This window comes from Haliaeetus leucocephalus, unplaced genomic scaffold, assembly GCF_000737465.1.
Source record: "Haliaeetus leucocephalus isolate CR32 unplaced genomic scaffold, Haliaeetus_leucocephalus-4.0 Scaffold566, whole genome shotgun sequence".
NCBI classification, from domain to species: domain Eukaryota; kingdom Metazoa; phylum Chordata; class Aves; order Accipitriformes; family Accipitridae; genus Haliaeetus; species Haliaeetus leucocephalus.
The window spans coordinates 2643388-2666872 of NW_010973002.1; the positions used below are offsets into that span (position 1 = coordinate 2643388).

The 23485-nt window shown below is 40.9% G+C and overlaps 1 protein-coding gene across 3 annotated transcripts in view; it reads left to right on the top strand.

Moving 5' to 3' along the window:
- Positions 1–23485, top strand: part of IGF2BP3 (insulin-like growth factor 2 mRNA binding protein 3) — a 116906-nt gene that overhangs the window by 25305 nt on the left and 68116 nt on the right. For all 3 annotated transcript variants that reach the window (XM_010577605.1, XM_010577606.1, XM_010577607.1), the window contains one exon: positions 606–654. In XM_010577605.1, the coding sequence (XP_010575907.1) occupies positions 606–654 (49 nt within the window). The remainder of the gene's footprint in view (positions 1–605; positions 655–23485) is intronic.

The following is a 23485-nucleotide window of genomic DNA, read 5'->3' on the forward strand; positions in this document are numbered from 1 at the left end:
AAATTTGGGGTGAAAATACAATGAATTTACTGATTCTTACTACACTTTCCTGATCAGGGATGGAGAATGTCAGCCATATAAATGTTAGAAAATAGTCCATTATTAAGCTAATGAAAAACTTAATATTGAAGCAAATGTATTTCTTCAAATTTATATTATCTTTCTTGAAGGGGTGTAGAATCCTGAAGTATCCTCTTGGTGAATTAAAAAAAAAAAATTAAAAAAATTCTTAAAGTGCGTAGAGGGGAACCCAGTATAAATATATGGGATTATCACACCCACTTATAATGGAGAGAGTTAGATACTGAAGGCCTTAAAACTGAAATAGAAATAATCTTCAAGAAAAGCGGAGACTTCATGAAATGTAACAGCTGTCAAATGTGTAACAAGTATTTCTGTAACAGCTCTTTGGACTTGAAATGGTTTTGACCTGACATTCCCCCCCCCAGCGATCTGTTGGGTTTTTCGAGTTGTGTATTTAGTTTTGCCCCTCTTAGTGTGACAGATGCTTAAATGTACGACACTGCTATGTATAGTCTATCTTACAATAATGTTTTCTTCTTGTTTTTTTTTTTTACAAACTATTTTATTTAATTTATCTGCAGGAGTCGGAAGCTTCAGATCAGAAATATCCCGCCTCACTTGCAGTGGGAGGTAGGAAGTTACTTTAAAAATTATCTGTGCTTAAAACTGTGTTTCTGTTTCTCTCTTTATCCACAAGACTTTTCCCCTTCCCCCACCTTTCATTTGCTTTGCACACACCACCCATTCTGTTCTGGGGAAAAATCCTTTGGAAGAGGGAACAATAGAGCCTTCTAAGCAATTCAGATAACTGCCTTCATTTCTGCTCTCCGAGTTAACCATAAAAAATGTTGAAATGGATTCTTTGGTGAATGCTGACTTCCTGACGCAGTCACTCTCTTTGACTGAAAGCTCGTCCATTTTGGACCTTGCTGGTGTCTGGTGTATGAGTTCAGTAAACTTAATACAAGCTCATATTTCAATACTTGGCCAGAAACTTTACAAAAGCAGAAATTTAATGCTGATCCTTTTAGATTTTGTTTGTTTGTTTTTGTTTTTCCTTGCTCCTCTATAGTGGTGGCATTATAGCAAATTGTTTGCTCATGCTATTACAGTTATTGGCTCTCACCAATATATTGTATACTTGCTGTTTACACTCCACAAATAGTGTTATAATTTTTGCAGTAGATGGGCTACTGTGAGAACGGATCTGTTTTCATTATTGTTTTTCTACCTCGTATGTGTTTAAAATGTTGTTTCCACATTTTACTAGTGGTAAGTCATCCTTTTGCCTGAGGGAGATTAGAGGGTGGAGGGTTTGAGGATAAAGCTCCAGTAGCGTTGTTCTCTGAGCAGGTTTGGTCTGACTTCTTCATCTGATTTTTCCGTCTGCAGCTACTTCTTTCTTTGCACTGCCCGATTGTTTCCTAGCTTTGGAGCAAAATGGAGGCATTGCTCTGTCCAACCTAGGCTGTCAACCACAGGTTTTCTGTAAGATATCAGCACACACCACCTCTCGTTGCTTCAGTCTGTCCTTCTGGTGTGTGCTGTCCATATAAAAATTTCCTCTGCATTTCCCAAACCTTGTGCTCCCCTCAGTTGAATCGTATCCACCCAATAATGTTTTATTTCAAATTCATAACTGCTTTTTTGTCAAACGTTTGGGAAGAATAGTAATAGAAATGGTTGAGGGTGAATGGTTTGAGGATTAACTTATTTTTCGGTACAAACTTCCTCTGAGGATTTTGTGTAGGAATAGTGAGTATCAGAGCAGAAGCATATGACTTGGAAAAATATGAGTAAACGTGGATGTAAGCACTGTTGAGCAGAGTACATAAAAATGCTTCTACCTGCTTGTCCCTTCTTCCACATATGTAGCTATTACCTGCAATTTACAAGCAGTATCTACCCTGTTTCCCATCTGCTTCCTGATTTTTAAATTGTTTCCCTTTCCTTCTCCATTGCTGCAGTTTCTGTGGTGACATCTGGCCTCAGACAGATGTTCCCTCTGCCCCACCTTTTCAAAACACTTTGTCTTCCTAAAGTTCCCAAGGAAGAGTTAAAATTGTCCCTATTAACATCATCTCAACCTTGCATAGATGTCCTGAAGTTGCTTGTACAGACTTGACCCTTTGTCTGAGTGCAGAATTTAGAGGGATAAAGCCCCAAAATAACTTGTACAATACTTTTGCTTTCTCTTGCAACATCAGGGCTGCTTGCCAAGTATGGTTTTTCCACAAACTTCCTTAAGTTTTGCTTTGTAAGTGCTGGTGGTCTGTCAATTCTGCACTAAGCAGGTAAGTTTTGTATGTCCTCAAAAGAGTGCTGATGACAAACTACAGCAACAGGTGATTAAATTCATCAGGGAATTCTTATGTCAAGCTTACCTTGGGCTCTGGTATCTTCTTTTTTTGGTGCTAAAAGACCTTGCAAAAACTTCCTTTGAGCTCTGTAAGAAAGTTTTGGATGATTCTTCCTTAAGACAAGTCTTTCTTGCAACCAGTTGCTTGGTAGAGAGAGTAAAAGAATGTATATACAGACAGGGATTTATATTGAAGCCAATGTTCTTGCATAAGGTTTTCTGAGGGGATGGTGTGTGTGCACACATGTGTGGCATCTGGAGCAATTTTACTGAAATTTTCATATAGTCCCTCTGTGCCAATCTGCTTGCCTCATCACTCCTTTGTTAATTGCTTGCATCAAGACTGACTTCTAATGGGTGTGAAATCCTTAAAACCAAACTAAAAACAACTGCTGAAAGAGGTCTCTAGGTTAGTTCAGTCTATCAGCCTTCATGTATATTTGATATTGAAATACAAAACACACTTAGTACTCTGCAACACCTTTCTTTTTACAGTGACATAAGGATATGTGAAAAGAATGGAAGAAAGATTAATGTTCTTGTGAAATTTTTTTCCTAGTGTAACCACTATTATGAAGGTTACCGTGTCATTCTTTGCAAAAGTATTTTCTTAAGCTCTGTTGAAATAATTGCCTTGTTCTAATTTTGTTCTTTGTAGAAAACAAGCATTTTACTTGGTAAGCCTACGGGTATGCCCCTAGCAGTCAGTGTGCGTGCCTCTAGTTTGGTGCTTCATAGCTGTTCTTGTAGCCAGTGTGTCAAACGGTGGTACCTGTAAGTCCTGGACTGTGTGGGACTGGGACCCAGCAAGTGTCTCTGTGCACACCCACACCCAACAGAGATGGTCCTTGGCTTATAACAAATCGCCCACAAAACCTCTTATTATAAGGAAGGCATCCATAATGTTCTCAAATGCAGCTTGGTGGGTTTGGAGAAAGCGGGTGTGGAAGAGCGGTAAGGATGCTGGTCCCACAGGGGAATGTACCTGAAGTGTTTGTAGTGTGAAGTGTAACAGAGTTTGGTAGTAGCTCCCACACCTGAGCACCCCAGAGAATAGTATTGCCTGGTTTTCAAAACCAGAAAAATGTTCGGGGAATAAATTGAAGCTTAATCTGAACTGAGAAAGTTTTGCAATACATCAGCTGAGGAAGGTGCCCCATTATTGATATAGGTGCTTTGTTCTCCATGCAGATGTGAGCTGGCTCTTAAGATTCATGAAATGCCAGAGTAAATGAGTTTCCCCTGAAAACCTTGAAACTGTTTCACTGGTGTATCCTCTTACCTTTCTAAGAGGCATGTGTGCCTATTTAGTACAATTTAGTGCCTTTAGTACCATAAAAGAGAGAAAACATTGAACTTTAGTCTTAAGGAAACCTTGACTTCCCCTTGGAATAAAGTGGATATCCTGAAGACTCATGTGAGGTAAGACTCTTGACCCATAGTTATTTCATACAGATTGGGAAATAAACAGTGGGTGTAAGTGGCCACAGAGTAACAAGCATTTATTAATAAGATTTTCATAAACCAAGTATGCAAATTCAGGTTAACTATTTGCTTTTCTGGCTGCCTTTTTGGAGAAAAATATTGCAAGTAGTTTTCTCCTTCACATGGGTTTAAGTTACTGAACAAAATACTGACTCTGATAACCAGCCATAGCAATTGGACTTGTAGTTGTTTCCTCTGGGTAATGTAAGAGTTCACTGCGTACTTATCAGACCATCATGGTATAAGTAAATAGGTAAGATAACCTTTTTAGACCATATTCAGGGCTAAGTGGTAGAAGAAAGGTGGATAGTGACCTGCTATAATCTGCTGAGTTACTACATTGAAATAAAACCACAAGGTTGCTATCCTGAAGAGCTTGCTCTTAAAGCACAGCTGTAAAAGATAAAATTCTAATGTATTCCAAGGCATTCAAGGTTAAGTTTGTACAAAACTTGCCTGGCAATTAATTTGAACTTCACAAGAAGATTTTTGGCAAGGTTCTGCAGGTTTCTGTACCTGCGGGTTGGGTACTCCTTGCCCAGCTAGGAGAAACTGGAGGTGGAGGGAAGGCAGCATCTCCGTCTGAACTAAGAAAATTTAGGACTTGCCTCAGACTGAAATTGGAGTCTGGACTGGTATGGGCTTATCCAGGATCATGTTCTCTACTCATCCAGGAGGTCGTTTGCGTTTTTCCCCCTTCCCTCACTAGACTGTCTGGGTCTGAGGACACTGGATCAGTGCCCATGTTCCATAAAAGCATCATCACTTCTGGAATACATCTTCCTTTTCTTCTGCTTGCATATAAATTGCATATGAGGTTATTGTATCAATTTAGTAATTTGAAGGACATGGGCATGATCAGATTTTATTTTTTAAATAAATCAGTTTCACTTGTTACAAAGTTTTTTTGGTGAAGCAAACACTCAAAAATTAGTGCACTTTTTTAGTGATAGTAGGTGGGTATAATTGCCCCACCCCCCCATCAAATACAAAGTCTAGATTGATGCTAAGAATCATGACAAATGAAGGATTTGGCACACCACCTTTTCCCATTCTCCACACATACCAGTCACATCTCTCTCATTGGAAAAAAGCACCCTTGCTCTCTATGGTCTTTGCAGAAAAGTAAATAGATCTCTCTTACTCCTTCCTGAACCACAGTCTGTAACATACTGTTTTGTAACTTCAAGTGTTCTCTCACTTAGCTTGTGAGTGTTCAGCACTGGAGGTGTATTTGCAAGACAAAACGATATGCCTTCTAGGAGAAGGTCTAGGTGTGGCGATTTAAAACTGAAGCACCTAGAGGTTGTTTCTGTTTCAACATGATGGGGATCTAAGTAGAGTTCTTTTGAGAAGGAATTGTTATGTGAAATGTCACTTTTTTTCCTTTCTTTTAAAACATTTTAAAACTAGTTTCCTCAGTGTAGAAGATGCTTCAAGAGATTTTCTTTCCAAATATTTTTTCCGTGTTTAGTGAATAAAGCGCTAGAGAACAGACTTTCAGGACACAGATGGTGCCAGAAACAGCACTTGCTGGCTCAGCAGGAAGGTAGCTGTTGAAGAGTTCCCACTTATCTTCTGTGGGCTTATTTCCTTAGTGGTTTGTATGGAGCAGATAAACAGATACAGCGTTGATGAACTTTGTAACAAAAAAGGTAGACTAAAAGCCCAGCCTGTGGAGTGTGAACCTGTTGAGTGAGCAGAGAAGCAAGAAAAACATTGTGAATGTGTATTCCTAGATTTGCTGTGAGACTTGCAGGTTGCTTTCAGGGACAGAAATGTGTGGGAAGGGAGGTCTGATTTAGCTCTTCCAAAGTCAAAAGCATGTTACTAAACAGGGTTTGCTTTTCCTCACTTTTTGGTGGAAGTGAAAAATGAAGTCTCGTAGTTATGCTGAGACCTCTGCTGTTTTAGATTCTCCAAACAGAAGTAGTAAGGGAGAAGGAATTCTGGATCAGAGTTGCAATGTGAGTGCAGGTTCTGCATTGAGATTTCTGTCAATGCAAGAGAGGTTTGAGCCATCTTCACCCATCTGCATATTTTATAACGCAACTTTCAGTTTCTTTAAAAGAATTGAGACTGATTCTGATTGTGAGTAAATGTTAGTAAATCTTCTTACAGTGCACATAAGTGTTTGTCCTGAGGATCTGTAGTAGCTTGTGTCGCTGCTTTGATTAAAACAGCTAAGCTGTGTGGGGTGGGTTGGTTGTTGGTTGGTTTTTTTTTTTAATCTAGAGATGCAGTGTAAAAACTAATCTTGCTGAATGATACCTGCTTATGATGCAGCTTATTCTAGAATACCAAGGATATGAAGAGAACAGGTGGGGAACTTGTGGATTTTAAGAAAGGAAGAGAAAAACATGAAACCATTGCAATTAAGAATAAATTGGGATTATACAAAGCAGATATTTCTCATAAAGCAAGATGTAAAGGGGATATGTAGGAATGAGCTGAGCTACAATGAAAAGAATTCTAGAAGAAAGATGAATCAACAGTAAAGAGGTTTAAAATGTATTGAAATATGATCTTTCACCTCAAGCCTCCTCCAAGAATCCTAACTTAATGTAGTGCTATAAAAATAACATACAGCTATAAAAATGCTAGCAGAATGCTAAGCATGCATAAATTGTCCACTGCTGCTTGCTAGGTGTGGGAATATCTGGTAGGGATCTCTGTTTTCTGTTTCCTCCTCAGTGTGCTACATCAGGTGCTAAGCTGTACTTTTTGCCAATTACTACTAGTCCTACTCAGCAGGAGAATGGAGAACATGTTCATCTGTTCTCTGCAGCAGTCTGTTACGTATTTGAAGACCTATGCTGTTTAGGGAGGGTTAAGGAGAGAGTTTAAGTTCTTTCAATCTCTTCTCGGGACTCTTATTTCTAGGCAATTGATTGTTCTTAAGTGTCTCATCTGGTAATGTCCCATGAAGCTTCTCCAGAGTAGTTTCTGTAGTTTAAGATCACTTTGAGCTCTTACCTTGTCCTCTGGTATGTTTGCACTCCATTTCAGCCTTGTGACATCTTCAAATTTAATAAACACAAACCTGGTATAATGCTAGATGTGGTGGTCCCTGCAAACCCTAGGAAATAGAGCTCTTTATTTTGCTAGCATTACCTGGCACTGATCACAAGGTCAACTTCTTACCTGCTGTTGTAGTGTTGGCTGTGTTTGCCTTATGAGTCTGTTGCAGGGGACAGTGTCAAAAGCCTTCTGAAGAAAGGTTCCCCCCCTCCATAGACTGTTAATTCTGTTATAATGAGAAACTTGAGAGATTTATCAAGAATTATGCACATCAGAGAAAGGTTGAATGTTGATCACCTGGTTATTTTGATTCTGGAACTCCAGGATAGAGCAGCCCCTGAGGCAATGCAGAGCACTTGGACAGCACTGCCTCCTCCTGGTCTTGGATCTATATCCAGGGGAGCATGGGGGGGAGGGGGGGGGTGCTCCTGCCTTTGCTCCTCTCCTGCCAAAGGGGAAAGAGAGGATGGCCTTCTTTCCTTTCTGCTGCCTGACCTGGGCCCCACACTCTGAATTCACTATTTTGCCTGACCTGCACATGTTTACCACCATGTAGCTGGGCTTAGCAGCAGGAGAGGCAATCTGATACAGGAAAGTGACCGTGTCTGTGGCAGACCACCCAATGTTGCACTTAAGACAGCATACTGGCTTATGTTGGGATTTTAATTGCCTGTCTTAATTATAGGAGGTGATATTTACAGGTATATGCGAGGTAATAAACACCTTTTGCAGGTGTTTAAAATGTAGGGTGTGGGAGTGAAGGTCCTTGGATAAACATGCAATAAGCATATTTCTCACTCGGAATGATTTATCCATATGAGTGTGTTGGCTATAGTGGTGCTGATAATTGTCTTATAGTTGTTATAAACAAGGGAAAAAATCTAATGTGGGAAGTAATTTTCTCTGAGAATTGGACTATAGTGTTTTTTACTTGAATCAGGATTGTATTAAAAATAGTTGATAGTGACGTTTTTATCAAATGTCTGCCCCCATTTAAGAGTTAATATCCCAGGTGCCCCCACTGAAGATACTTTTGCTGTGTTTTTATTATAGTTGTGGGCTTAGAAATGTAGCATTGCATTCGTTAACACAATATTTTTCTTCAGGAAATTTGTATTGCAGTAGCTTAAGTAATGAATAGAGACGTTAGAGAGGAGGTCAGGGTTCTGTTGTGCTAAGTACCTAGAAGATATGGAAGTTGGTCTTCAACCACAAGAACTAGACATAATGTTAGTACTCTGTGTCAAAGAAATGAGAAGACTCACCAGGTCAGAGCTGGCTCGACTGACACAGTTTAGAGGTGTGAAACTTGCTTCTCTTCCTCCAGGTGGCCAAGGTGATAAGTTGAAATAGGAAGTGGAAGATTTTGGGCTCCTGCTGCAGGAAATGTGGTGTTGGGTGGTTGTTCAGGCAGCCACTTTGACTTGTATGGCAGAGGCAGGAAGGTTGGCTAAGCAACTTTTGAAGAAGATGCTGAAATGCCACAGCCTTTTGACCAGAATATTAAGCAAGCTGGAATGACTGCTGGCTTCTCTCAATGTGCTGAGTAGTAAGCTGCAGTGACTTCAGGGCATGGTTTGCAAGCTGTTGGTTAACCCTGTTGTGGAGGGGGAAGGACAAGGAGTGGAGGGAAGCATCCATTTGGACCTGCGACTTTTAATCTGTTGTCTCATCTGAGTTGCACAGATTTGTGACTCGGTGAGTTGTCTAGGTCTCCATGTTGGAGAATGAACTGCTTTTGGCTGCAATGGGCTTTAATGTCAAAGCATAGAAAACCAGTGAGGTTTAAGTGTTAAATGTGGCCATCCCAACTAAGACATGCAGAATGTTTATGTCTTTTTGTAGACTGGATTTATGGGTCTATATCTTATTTTCCTTCCAACATTCAGTGGGAGAAATAGTTAAGTGAATGGTTTTTTTTTTAAAAAAAAAAGTGATTCAGTGTGACTATTTAATCGGTGCAACTAATCCAAACTTTTCCCCCCATCCAAATTTGTTTCATTGTCCTGTGACTGAGACGAGAAAAATTCTGTTTTCATGACTAGTTTTTGATCTTTGAGGATAACAGAAGGCACAACCTGCAATCCCTTAACTTTTTCAGAAATGTTCCAATACTTAAAACAGCTGTTAGTGTGCAAGAATTTTGGCATTGTCACCATGGGGTTGCTTGGCACTGTTAGAACAATGTGTTGCTCACAAGGCTAGAATAATATGGTTACTTGTTTACCCTGTCACTGACAGTGACTCCAAAACTTGAGAAATCTTAAGACACACAAGGCTTGCTTGATTCAAAACACTTTTTGGGAAACCAGCCACCAAATCTTACTTTTTATTTGCAGTTCTAGAAAGGTGTCTGTGAAGACCTTTGTTCAAGGGTTCAGTTGCCAAAGTCTTGCACCCCTTAGCTATGATTTTTACTTAAGGAGTCACTTTAATCATGGTGCAACATCTTTATCCAATGTTGTGACATGTCCTTTCATAGAATTACAAAACCATTCAGGTTGGAAGGGATCTCAGGAGGTCTATAGTCCAACTTTCTCTCAAAGCAGGGTCTGTACTGAATTCAAACCACACTGCTTAGGGTCTTGCCCAGTCTTGGAAACCTCTAGGAATGCAGTTTGTGCAACCTCTCTGGGTGACCAGGTCTAAGGATTAATTATTCTATTGGTGAGAATTGTTTTCCTTGTACCTGGTGAGGACATCTGTTGTGTCAATTTAAGCCTGTTGTCTCTTGTCCTCCCACCCTGCACCTCTGGGAAGAGCCTAGCTCTATGTTCTCAGTGACCTCTGGGGCAGGCTGCTGCTATGCTCCCCTCAAAGTTGTCTTTTCTTGGGCTCAACAAGCCCAATTCCCTCAGCCTCTCCTCACTGGAGAGGTACTCCAGTCCCCAACCATCCTGGTGGCCCTTCACTGAACTCGTTCCAGGTACTCTCTCTTTCTTGTACTGGAGGTCCCAAAACTGGATGCAGGATCTACATGTGATTGATTATCCCCTTTTACTCAGCATTCATCAGCTTTCCTCCATCCATTGCCTGTGCTCCTGTTAATACAGCCCAGGCTGTTGTTGACCTTCTTTGCTGCCAGGACACAGACCTGGCTCATGTTCAGCATGTTGTCCACCAACACCCTGCATGGTCTTTTCAGCGGACCTGTGCTCCAACCAGGCAGTCCATAGCCTGTACCCATGTGCAGGGGATTATTCCTTACCCAGTGCAAGACTTTGCATTCATCCTTGTTAAATTTCATCAGGTTGCTGTTGGCCCGTTCCTCTACCCTGTCTAGGTCTCTCTGGGTGGCAGCCCTGCCCTCTGGCATGTTGATTGTTCCCCTTGGTTTGGTCTCATCCTCAAATTTGAGGAGGGGGTGCTGCACCACCTCCTCCAGGTCATTGACAAAGATGTTAAGCAGGACAAGCCCTGGGACAAACCACTTCTTACTGGCCTCCAGGTAGAGTGTGGCCAGGTGGAGTACCATCCTCTGAGCCCAACTGTTATTCAGTATAGTATTATTACTGGAAATTAAGCTGGATGTGGAAACTCTGCAAGTCTGTGACCTGCATGCACAGGAGGGGAAAGATGTCTGGGAGTGGTATTGCATCTCTGCAGATAGAACTTAGGCTGCATGCTATTGCTGGCTAAATTTCCTTAAACACAATGATAAATTAACCCATTGTTCAAACCACCCTTAAGTGAGACAGCCCAGAAGTGAAATGAGCACCATCGACACACTGCTATTTTCTTCATTTCACACGTAATCGCATTATCTTGAATCTCACTGGTACTCTAATAGCATAAAATACAAACTGCCAAGGGAGTAATGGTGAAAGTCGTAGCTTCTGAAAAGTTTTCCATTTTGAATGCAACCTCAGTTTAGCAAGTTGTAATGGAAGTCCCAAAGTGTGTTTTTTTGACCTATGAAAGAATATACATTTTTAATAAGAAAAATATACTCTTATCCCTGTCAAAGTTATTAACATAGCTTTTCTGCGTCTTTTGCATGTAAACTTAGTCTTTCCTAATTAATTATTCATGATGCCTGATATCTTAAATCTTGCTCACTTTAGTTTTTCTCTGTGAAATGAGGAACCAGTAGTTCTTACTGGTGTTGGGTCTTCTGGGGAAGAAGCTGGGAGTGTGCAGCCCAAAAATTCCCAATGAAATCAGATGTCAGTACGTTATTTGTTGGCATATTTGAATGTCCTGGTTTCAGCTGGGATAGAGTTAATTGTCTTCCTAGTAGCTGGTATAGTGCAATGAAGCTGCTAGTAAAGCTACATGCTTTTATAAATGAAGATGCCCTTCAAGTGTTGTAAAATTGATGTGATTAAGAAACTAGTTACTTCTGTCCTGCTCTTGGAGAAGTTCTGAACTAATTTCAGTTACCTGCCTTGAAAGAAGATGTCATTAGCAGGGATTGTCTCTTCAGACTTGCCAGTCGTATAATTTGAAAAGAATTGAAAGAAATGCATAAATGAGTTGTTCCTCAGGCAATAATAGGAGAAATGTTACGAGCTCTTGTTTGTGCTAGCCAAAGGAATAGAAAAATGTTAACTTTAAGTGGCCTTGATGATTTTTTTTTTAATCCATTTGCTTGGTTTGTGCATAAAGAACATAAAACCAGCAACACTGGGTCAGAAGAAAGGTTTATGTATATTCCTGTATCCCATCTTTGCTGTGCCTTGGGAGGGGTTCAATAACAAGGGCAAGGATATAGTAATAGCTCACCATAGCAGTCTCCTGGCTTCCAGCATTTTGCAGCCCTGTAACCTACTGACCCAGAAATGATGCTGCTGTATTTAAGAAATTCATCTAGAGTTTCTGTGAACATGTTCTTGAACCATTGCAAATTCCAAGCATCCACAATATACTGCAGTGAAGAATTGCATGGTTTTAGAGTATGTTGCAGGAAGAACCATTTAATCTCACATGCTTTGAACTTCCACCTGTCTCCCAGCTCCTGTATTGGAGGGAACAGTGAATAGTAGTATCTCCGTGACCTTTTTCTCCCTCTGTATTTCCCTTATTATTTTAAGACCCTTATTCCTCAGCCATTTCTTTCCCAGGCTGAAGAGCAATAGCCTGCTTAGTTGTTTTTATGTGGAAGGTGTTCTGCATCCTTTGATTATCTTTGTCCCATTCTTGGAAATTCTACTAAGCGATTTGGAGCTGAGGGACCGAATCTGCACACAGTTATAACCTATTCATTTTAGGTTATTTCAGTTTATGAAGGTAGTTGCTGTCAGAGACCTCTGTGTATGTCTTGGGTTTTGCAGTGAAACCAGTGGAAAAGCCCATCAGTGGAATGGGGTTTGCTGCTTATGTCTCAAGAGATCAGCAGACTTGTCTTTTTTATGACAGCCATGGGAAAAATCAACATTATCAGTAGTGCAGATCCTCCCCTGGCTTGTTGCTAGTTGCCAGGAAATGTTACATTTGAATCATATGCTTACCACATGTCGACCTAACTTTATGCAACTGGCTCTTGTGTGGAGGGAGGGAAACAAGATGTGCTTATTTCCAAGGGGCTGGCTAGTTCCAGCCTAGCTGATTCTATAAAGCAATGGTAATCAGCACATCTCTCCTTACACTTGTCTTGGGCATGTGGGATTTTTTTGTCTTGTTCACTAGACAAGTAGAAAGTGGCTCTTAGACTACGTCTCTGATGAGTAAGTCTGCTGAGACTGTTGCAAAGGCTGTGATGTTGCTGCTACTACTACTACTACAAGCCTTCTACTTCATTGCTACTTGTACAAGCACACTGCTTCATTGCCTCCGTGTTCCCCTTCCACAGTGACTGTTTTGGTTGCAGTCTTGAACTCGGCCACTCAAGAATGAGGGCCCACCCATGCATCTTCTTGCAGCTCCTACTTGCTTTTGCCTAGTGCTACAGAAAAATCTTGAGTTATTTCTTGGGCATGTGGGGAAAAGGAACAAAATGAGCTCAGCTGCAGAATCTCCTGCAGAAAGAGGGAGACCCATAACCGAGGCAAGCAGAGAAGCTTGTACCAAGAAAGGGGAAATGCTACAGGCTTATGGGAAGGCAAGAGATGCCAACAAAATCTGCACCTGCGTACTGCCATTTCATCCAGCAGCTAGCGCTCGCTCCAGGAGTCTGGATATGGTAGTGGATCAGGTACTGGCTGCTGGGTTGAGGCCTTGGAAATCAGCAGTGATGACGTGAAGAACAGGTGGGAGATCTTTAAGATGTAGGTGAACGTCAACTGAGCCAAAAGCTGCTGAGCAGGGGGAAGGGAGTTGAAGTTGTGTTAATGTATTTCCTTTTTTAAGTTTTTGTGTTATTCTAAAGCCTGAAGCCCCCTCTGATCTTGTGTCCCAAATTGGTAGCCAAGTACATGTGGGCAGGGAAGGAAGGGAATGTAACTTGAAATAGCTCCCTTATTTTCAGATGCTTTGGAAGTTGTGGCAATCAAAAGGGGAGATGTGACTAAAAGCCATCAAAACCACTTCCAAGCACATGCCTTTTAGTGGAGCAAATGAGAAGGATTTTTAGAATATAATGCAAACAGGAACTGTAGCCCACCATTAACTGGGGGTGGGAAGGAAGATATATTAAAACTATCCTTGCAAACAGCTGCCTTGTTATAAAGCCTAATAGGGGATTGAATGCATGTGTGAGAAACAAATTCAAATCAACATTTCTTGAGACACCTTTTATTGGGTGCTGGGTTTTTTTTGTTGCTCTTAATAATAGTCAGGCTGTTGTTATGTGAGTAGTAGATAGCTCTTCATGCAACACTTTCACTTATTTGCTCACATAGTTCCCTTGCTGAACTTGTAGTTAACCAGTGTGAGCAGCAACCAGGAGGCCAACCTCAGCCATGTACTCTGAAGTGGAGGGTTATAATGATGTGTCAGTGGCTTCTAGGTAGGTGTTCCTCAGCCCTTTGTTGCATTGGGTGTATAATTAAATCTGTAGCCTTCATCTGACTGCATATAGCAGCTGTCGCCCTTTTGGATGTGGTCCGAGTTACAAATCTGCTGTTGATGTTAGTGTGTGCTAGTGTCCTCGTGTAGTTTCAGTAGGCTTTTGGTCTGAGAAACTTTCACAGGCTACCTTCTCAACACTCCTTCCCTTTTCTTGGCATGTTGTTTTCTGGTTTTCTCCATCCAAATGTGTAGAAATCTACAGGAACCGTTCATGCGAGCTTATACTGAAGTGATGTCTATTACATCCCAGCTACAGGACTGCTACTTTTTTTTTTTCGAGTATGTGACTTCTGTGGACCTGTAGCGTTCCTGTAGGTAGTGTGGCATTGCTCATTATCCCTAACTTTGATTTGTGGGTATTGGTTGTTTCACCCCAAATGGTTGCTGGTTTAGGTTACTGTCGCAAGCTGGGATGACTTAAGTACTCGAGTGACTGCATCTTTATAGGAAACTTTCTTGTTGCCCCTTTGTATCAGCCTCTTGCCAACATTCAGTAATTAGTGTGCCTTGTCATCAGGTTTGGGTTTTATACTCAGGAGGCATCTGTTCCTGGTGACATTCTGTTTTCTAAACATGTAGTAGAAGAAACAGTGCAGTGGGGGGCATACTGAAGACTTGAAGCCACTTTGTGTCTGGGACTGCAGTGGGAGCCTGCACAGGGAATTCATGCTAGATTAGTGATTGGGACTCTTCTGACTGTGCCATCTCCAATGAGCTGTGATGGACTATGAACACCTTTAGGAATATATGCAGATGGCTGTATAGCAGATATGAACTTCTCTTAGCTATGCTGTGTATACCCACTATAATCAGCCCTCAGATCTCTGAGGTCCACAGCTCACTGGCTGTGAAATTCATTGTGGGATCTAGGAGGAGGGTGGAAGGACTACAAAAGGTATCAGAGATACTTGAACTTTTGCCAGCTCAGGAGTTGAGAGGAAGGAAAAAAATAAATCCGGTGTTGCTGCAAGGTGTTGGAGACAAGTGCCCATAACTTCCATCACTTTGCTATATGACATAACTTCTGGTCTAAGCCAATGTCCAGTGGTGCCTTTGGACTCTGTAGAAATGCACATGTTGGTGATTGTTTTGTGTGGCTGTATGTTATGAAAGTAACTTCTGTCTTCAGGAAACAGATAGGAGAATTCTCAAAGTGGTGTCCCTACCTGACTAATGAAATATGTTAACCTGCTTCAACATGGAAGTGTGGTTTTATTTACAAAATAGATATAAGCTATAATGCTTTGTTTCAGCTTGTCAGACTGTGGTCTTACAGCTTCCAGAGGTTGTGCAAGGCATTGCTGTGCTTGCAACTGCCCTTTGTGCCTTACTGTTTAAAGTCTGCAGGCAATCCTCTCCTCCATCCGTTTGGGAAGTTGCTGTCTGTTGCAAAAGCAAAGACAGGAGCAATTTCTTTTCCTCTTACAGTAGGAATACTTGATTTTCTGAGAACATGTATACCTGCATGTCAACAGTTCCCATTAATTTGCCAGAACCAACTTGTTTAGCGGCCACCCTTCTGTTTGATTGTTCATGTTTCCGTTGTGGAACTGCTGTTCCACACCATTCAGACAGTGTGTTAATACAGCTTCACAGAGCCAAGCAACAGGTCATTGAGACTGGAATGCGTAAGGGATGTTGAGCTGCAGCCTCCAGTATCCTTGGACTGCGTTGACTGCTCTGCATTGCTCGAATCCTTCTGCGTGGTATTAGCTTCTGAGCTTTGTGGGATTAAAAGCATTGCCCTACCACATGTAGCTAGTTAGATGTCTCTCTTCTGCTTGACAAAGAAGGTATAATGCTGTCTTTCGCATTTTCTTTGCAGCAAGGCCAGCTGTTTTAGTAGTTGATGGGGGCTTCACAAATGCAGAAGAGACCACCTGGCTTTGAGATTAGGGAGGGAGCTCATCAGGTCTGTCTGGCCATGTCTGCTTTCCTGTGCTGGGGTAGTGGTGAACCTGAAAATTTACTGCTGATGATGCAAAGCTGGTGGGAGCTGACCCCAGGTTTCTGCAAGGCAGGAGGTATTGTCCTGGGCTGAGGGGCAAACACATTTCTGATGGCAGAGCACAGAAGTTCCTGGGGTGGCCTCCTGTCAGAGATGGCGGCTGCTGCTCCTGAAAGCCATCCCTCGCAGTGCCCTGTGCCTTTCTCTCAGACAAGGGTCACCATGTGCACGTGCGTTACCCTATTAGTGTGGTCACAGACATGCACTTCTGCAGCATGTGCATATCTCAAAGTATTTTTAAATATTTGTATATTAATATATAAATGAAAAAAACCACAGAGCTTCTGACTTGCAGCAGAATTTGTCCTTTTCAGAGAAGCAGGTGATACAAGTTGTGTGAAATGGTGGAATGGAAGTAAAGTTATATGCTGGTTTTTGTACTGATGCAATCAAAAAAAATTGTGTTTGGGGAGTGAGCAGATTGTAGGCTGCACGGTAGTGGAGTGGCAATCTTTAAGATGCAGTGGCATTTGACACTTTTGCTCTTTGGATTTCTTGGTTTAGTGGAAGTAAATGCAACCAGAAGTGATCAACAGCTTGTCCAGCAGCACTTTGACTACTTCCTAGTGTGTATGTGGTAGAAAATATGGTCTCTCCAGCCTTCTTATGTCTAACCAAATTCAGGTGGTTGGGTTTAGGACAGAGGAAATTTCCATTTTGCAAGTGGTAGAAAAAGTTGCCTGCAGTCTCAATGGGAAATTTTCAATGAGTAATGATAGAGCTAGTGTGTAAAATGTAAGAGCGGGCACCGCTGACTTTTCTGCCAGAGAATTGCGTGTATGTGTGGGGAAACCCCTTAAAAAACCCTACTGACTTCTGCAGCATGCTGGCTTGGTTCACTGTTGCTCCTTTGGGTCATGGCAAATGTACTTTAGCTGTAAAACTGAAGAGTTTGAAGTTTTTGGAAGTGTTGAAAAAGAAATACTTCTCGAGAGTATTTATCCTTTATGATCTAGTTGGAGCAAATAAAGGTACCAACTTACTTTCTTGTGAGTTTTCTCTCTTTCAGGCAATGATAAGTTTATAATCAAGTGAGGAATCATTTTAATAATAGGTTTCAGGACAGTGATACCATCATGTTCAAATTGTGACTAACAAGTTAATTATAGATACTGTATATTAGTTCCGCTTTTCTTTTTGACATCTTAAATTTGGCAAAAGAAAAATGTAGATTATAAAAAGATTGAAAATTAAAGTCTCTAGTCGAGTTCCAACATATCATGCACAGTTACTTAAACTTTAAAATATGCTTTTAAATAGATCTTCCCAGACTGTTAGTCTGATGCCAGGTGAACAGTTCAGGGGTACTTCTATAAATCAGTAAAAGAAAATTTTATCACAAAATGAATCCCACATTTTGCGTGTAAAGAAGAAAAGTTAAAAACCAGCCACCACCCCCCGCAACAAATCAACAAAAACCCAACAGAAATCCCCTACTCTGCTTGTCTTTAAACCTGCTAATAAGCATTTTCATAATATTATCTGAAAAAAGTGTGCTTCTCCATGAATTATTCTCTCATTTGAGGCGCCTCCTTCCTCCCTGAAAAGTATTTGATATTTACTAGTTGTTTCTTTCTGAGCTGAGCAAAAAGCAAGACAAATAATAAGCTTCCATTAGCTTACCTGTTTTCTGAACTTTTCTGATGTTGATGTTAGTAGAAAAGCAAGCATAGGTAATGCACCCAGTCCTGTTGCACGCTGGAGTTTGTTTTTTCAGCAGGCAATTTGGACTATGGCTTCTAGGCTTTCAGACTGACTCAAAATATTGGATGAGGCTTCATACTTGAAGGCTTACTGCCCCAAAATAAAACTCCTAGCCTGTGAGTCAAGGACCTGTCCTTTTTGGCAGATAAGAGTGCTCTGTAATTCCCATTTTACTTTCATTTCAACTCCCTGTTGGAGGAAGCTGCTTTCTTCTCCCCCCCGCCCCTTCTCTAATCACAGCAGCTACATAGTAACATCCTTATGCTGTATTCCCTGGATGCTAGAGAACCTCTTGGGATTTGTAGGACACACAGATTTCCTGGGGGTCTTGCTTCCTTCAAAGGCCAGGGCAGGGGTGGGGGCAGAGGGCATCTCTTATCCTTATTCTCTTTGCTGGGGACTGGTGTCCAGTCACACTGGTATGGGGAAGATGTTTTATGAGCTTGAACTAAAGAGCTTTGGATCTGTGTGCATGGATTTTTCATTTTTTGTGATATCCTGATGCCAAAGGTGTAGTGCTTTCCAAATAATCTGATAGCAGAAAGCTGGAGGATACAGACACAGTTACCATACCAGCAGTGCTTGAAGGTGCATATAGCAAAGGGGTGGGAAATCTTAAACCTATTCTTTTTTAGGAGTATGAAGAATTAGTACCTGGAACTATATAATTGTGAGCCTTTTTCCCACAAAAATGGGCAGTTTTTCAGATCCCTTTGGTCTCTCTTGTTCTATTAAGAACATGACTTTAAAAAGTTATAGAAACACCATAGTCTGTAGGCATAAGAAATACTTAGGGACAATGTTGCAAACATTACTTTAGACTTAATAGACTACTACTTCACCAGCAACTTTGTGGATGTTTTCTGTGAATTCAGGCTAAAATTCTTGCTTCTATTTAATTTTAAGGAAAACTGGAATTAAGTTTCTAATTGCATAAAAAGTATTTTCTGTATAACTGGAACTGCAAGGAGGTTTTATGTTGTGCTGGTCAAAGGAGGCAGGCTTAATACAAAGTCTTTATATTCTGTGCTAACCCACAACAGGAATCTTTGCACTTTTGATAAGTGTCAGTATGTATATCAGATGCATACAAGATCCTAAATTATTAAGACTTGATATGTTATGGCTGTCTTGTGAATAAAGCTATAACATATATAATACTCTGTCTCCATCAACTGTTTGTGGTGCATTAAGAATGCAAAAATCTACAAAATTGATTATGCAGGAGGGAAGTGACCATAAGTAAGCTTACAGCTCCTAATTCCCTATCCATTATTATCAAGTCATACTGTCCTATGGTTTTAGAAGAATTTGTGGGAGGCAGAAAATAAAATAAAAATTATCAGCACTACAAATTCTTCCTGCAGAATTGATTGTGAGTTACATTGTTCTGCAAACTGCTTTTGGAATCAAATTCTAGAGGGAATTCTTGCAGATCACCTCTCTTTAGAAAAAGTATGAGAAATGCTTTCCTTGTTTATGCTTTTCAAGGTCTACCTTACCTTGTTACCTTGCTCATAAAACTGTTTTTCTCACCCCACTGCATGCATTGCTGCTTAACTACCCATCGGCTGCTTGTAATTAATTTCTAGTGACCAGTGTGTTATGTGATGATTGTGGGTTTTTTTCTTGCTAAGGTATGGTGATCACCTGAACAGAGGTAACTATTGTGCTAATGTGCATTAACTTCTCCTTTATTTTTGCTAGCAATATAATTCATCTCGTAGCTGCCTCTTGCATGCTTTTGTGGCTTTGGCATATCTGACAGCATATCTTGCAGAAGTGTTGCCTTTCATTTCCTTCTGACAGGGATACAGATGTAGCAATGCAGTGTAAGGAAATCCTGCCCTTGACTCTGGCTGCAGCTATAAGGGAGTCATTAACATGGCTTTCTTCGCCCCTCTGCTGCCCCGTGCTATTGGAGCTGTTGTTTCCTCTGTTGTGTATCTGTTAAGCAGCCCACCCCATCACAGTTTATCAGCGAGAAGAGCTTTATTCCTGAGAGCAAGAAGACAAAAAAATGGAGAGGAACTGTGGGAAACTGAAACACAGTGCTTCCTCCTTTCTGTTTCTTGGTATATAGGATATACACAGTAACTTTGGAGTGCACATGAATGTAACTTGTTTCTTACTCCTAATGGCTACTTCATCAAAATGATCCCTGAGTACCGTGAGTACATGCACTGTCACCAAAACACATGACCCACAGAGCCAGCATTCTGTGTAGGCTGCAGATACTACGGTGCATACAGCTTGCATTGAAGTGGTGTGATCCACATTAAGTCTGTTTTGGGAACATCAAAAAGTCATTTGAATGAGCAGGGCATTTGCAAGCGGGTGATGAGATTTCAGTGATTTTAGTGGAATCTAGGGTTGTGTGTGGATGCAAGACTCTCTGTAAGTAAAGGTATTTGTTGTTGTGGCTTTCTAGTTTGGTTTAGATGAGGAATACAATTTTTTAATATTTCTGAAATGTGTTGTGGATTTGGAGATTCTTGGCAGTGTCCCCTGTTGCCGACAAAGAGTCCACTTTGTGTTTTGCAACTCTTTGTAGCTCCTTCTACAATACTCAAGGGATAGCTGTGCTCCTTGCTTTGTAACCTGTGATACTTCATTATGAAGGTTGCCCATGTCATCCTCCGCTGTTCTCTCTGGGCTACACTGTAGTTGTTGGGGCTTGCCAGGGTGTAGAGATGTGGTTTCCATCTTGTAGGAGTCTTCTGGGTGGGTCTTGAGGTGTGCAACCCCCCCCGACACAGGCAGGCTCCCTGGGTTTGGCTGAGGCTGAGATGTTCCTAGAGTGCGAACACTGTATTTTGTATGATCTGGATTGGGAGACTGCCCATTCGGCTACAGCCCTTCCTCCCTCCCTCAGTGACAGCCCAAAATAAACATTGCGCAAATCGTGTGTCCCTCAAACAAGCAATCAGTGAAAATTGCTGTGCTTCCACTAAGATTAAGACTAATCAAAGTGGGCAGCGATCGTAGGAGTCGGTCTTTGCTTGGAGTTTGTTCTAATGAAGTCTTTGCTGCCCCATGAAGGCACAGAAAGAATATGAAATGACACAACCTACAAAAACTTTACCACTAATTGCTTTTTATGTTCTTCTGTTATACCACGATCTCTCTTGGTCTCATTTGTTTTGGTGGAAAGCCCTTCTGGTAAAGAAGAAAATTTTGTGTGGGCTAAGTAAGTAGGAGAGATTAAATTTTTGCTGTGAGGTGAAACAAAACCTCTATGGTATATGTCCTTGAAAATTGTTGTTAGTGAGCAAATTTTTTTTTAAAGTATTTAAATCAGTGCATTCCTGTGTGGCTCTAATTAGTTTAAGGGGGGAAAAATAGTTTGTATTGGAAATGTATACAGTTTGATTTTATGAAATCTAGTTTACTGTGTGAATAATTCCTTATAAATATAGCTAGTGATTTAAGAGATGACTCATTAATGGTTTAAAAGCAGTGTAGTAAAAATGAAACTTGGTTGTGTGAGAGAGCTATTTTTGTGTGGTGGTTTTTTCTTTTAAAGTTATTTTGGGAGTTACTTTCAGTGGAATCCTTCTAACTGTTCTCTATGGTGTAACCATGATTGCCTACCTCGCCGGTTTTCTCTTTTTTTGTCTTTGCCTTTAATGCAGTAGCAGCAAACTGGGAAATGTTGATGTCAGCAAAGTAAAGTATGGGCAAATGTACAGCTTAAAGGAAGGCTAGAATGAAGCCGGTCTTAAAATTACAGTAACTTTTGTTATTTGTTGCAGTACTGGATCATATACTGTTACTGTATTGAAGTCATGATTAAAAGCTAGTATAATTCTAACTTCTTGTATGTCATCTCAGTGAGTGAGGTTGTTGGCTTGCCTGACTTAAAGCATATAGTTTTCCTTCCCTTTATGTTTAAGTGGTCCTTGGCTGACCAATTCCACTATATGTAGGAAAATTCTTCTCCTTGAACATTGGTAGTATTCTTAACAAGAAGAAAAAGTCCATCTGTCATTAAGTTTGAGATGACTTAAAGCTCTGCATGTGTTCTTGTATTTGCTGTAATACCAGTTCTTTAGAGTGAGGCTGCTTTTTATGATTAGTTCTATAAATCACTTTTATTTTGCACTTTGAGAGTATTGGACTTAAAAGCAGTATGCATATCTTCTAAAATTTGCATCAATATAGGAACTAAGTTACACTGATTTAAAAAAAAAAAATCAATGTATCTGAATTTCAGAGAAGTGTCACTACCTGTCCATTCTTCTACAAAGGCTTGTCTTTTCATGGACTTGCAGGAAAAAAAACAATTAATGGAGGCTGGGTTCTGCACTCAAGCAATGAGTCTCTTAGGAATATAGTTGCCTTCACACTTTCCAATTAGCAGAACTTAATTCTAAAGATAGGCATTTAGGCTGGGCTTAAAGTAACGGGAACTCCAAATTCAGTGACTCGTGGGAGGTTCTAAAGCAGTCTGCTTTTCTCAGCCTTGCCTCTTCATGTGTGTATAATGAGGTCTTGAAATCCATAGTGCTTTTCCATTATCTAAAAAATGTAAATGGTTTTGGGTAAAACTTCTGTCAGACCCTCTGCTCATCTGAACACCCCCCCCTCCCCCCCCAGTTTCAGAATACTTCCAATGAAGATTTAGAGTATGAAGTGAAGTTTTAAAGTAAAACACTTGCCTTGTATAACACTAATATTTTACTGCTGTTAGATTAGAAATGCTGAGCCATGATTTATAAGCAAGCTATTGACTTGTTGGACACTTGGTCTGTTTGACACAGTTTTAACAGATGCCACTGAAAAGTGGGTGCATTTTGTATTAAGACAGGTGGTCCTTTGAAATCAATATTTGCTTTCTTTTTCTAGGCAAATTAATTCAGGATTTGCCTTGTGGATTACTTAATAGTTTGAGGCAAAGCAGAAAAATAACAACCGTGACGATAACCTTGGTTCTTTCAACTTTAAGCAACTATATACCTCTTTCCCCCGTGTGTTTTTGTGCTTTTTTTTTTCTTTCCTGCTGCTTTTCGCCTTTGCTGCAGCTTCTCTTCCCTGAATCTTACCTGTTCTCCCCGATACCCTTCCCAGTAGAGTGTAGCACTGACCAGCTTGGCTCCCATGTGCAAACCACTCTCGAGGGGGTCCCAGAGGGGCAGAGCCGGTGGGCTGGCAGTGCTGGCAGGCTTTGCGGCTGGCAGAGTATAGTGGTGAGGTTGGAACTGAGGGTTAAAGGTGGGCTGGGGTGAGACTTTTTGTGTGCTTTGCATGATTGGGAGAGGTGGGAGGAGAAGGGCAAAGGTAACTGCATGGAATATCTGAGACCAAGGTTTTTAGGTCAACATGCAGCAATGCAATTAGTAGCTGCTTGGGCTTGGAGGGCAGATTATCCATGTCCCTCACCCCTGTGTTGTGGGTTGTAGCTAGGTGTTTTTTCAGCAGTAGGACATCCAAAAGCTGAAAACTGCAGCTGTGTGGATGCTCACAGAGTAGCCATGCTGGACTACTTTGTTAAAATGTAACCTACGGTTTGCACAGATCACCTCAGCAATGGCACAGGAATATGATTACATTTGGGTATCTTGGGAGAGAAGCTGTAGTATGGGGATTAGGCCTATATCCCATTTTGTTTAAACAGGCACAGAAAGATCTTGTAACTGGTTTTTGTTTTATTCTGTTTTCCTTTATTCTTTTAGCAGCATGTCCTTTGTAATGTGTTCTCTACAAGTGAGTGTTGAGACCGAGGTGTTGTTAGGCAAACATCTGTTTCTATAGAAAATTAACGGGTTTTATGTTGCTCAGCAGCTTATTTACTAATGCAACCAAGAAGGAGATATTTGTATCTCCGCACTCTTCCCGCCACCACCCCAGCCCCAGTTGTGCTTGTTTGCTCACTTTGCTGGCAATAGTAATTTTACACAGTGGTTCCTGTGCTGTCCCTATTTACTGTCCCAAGA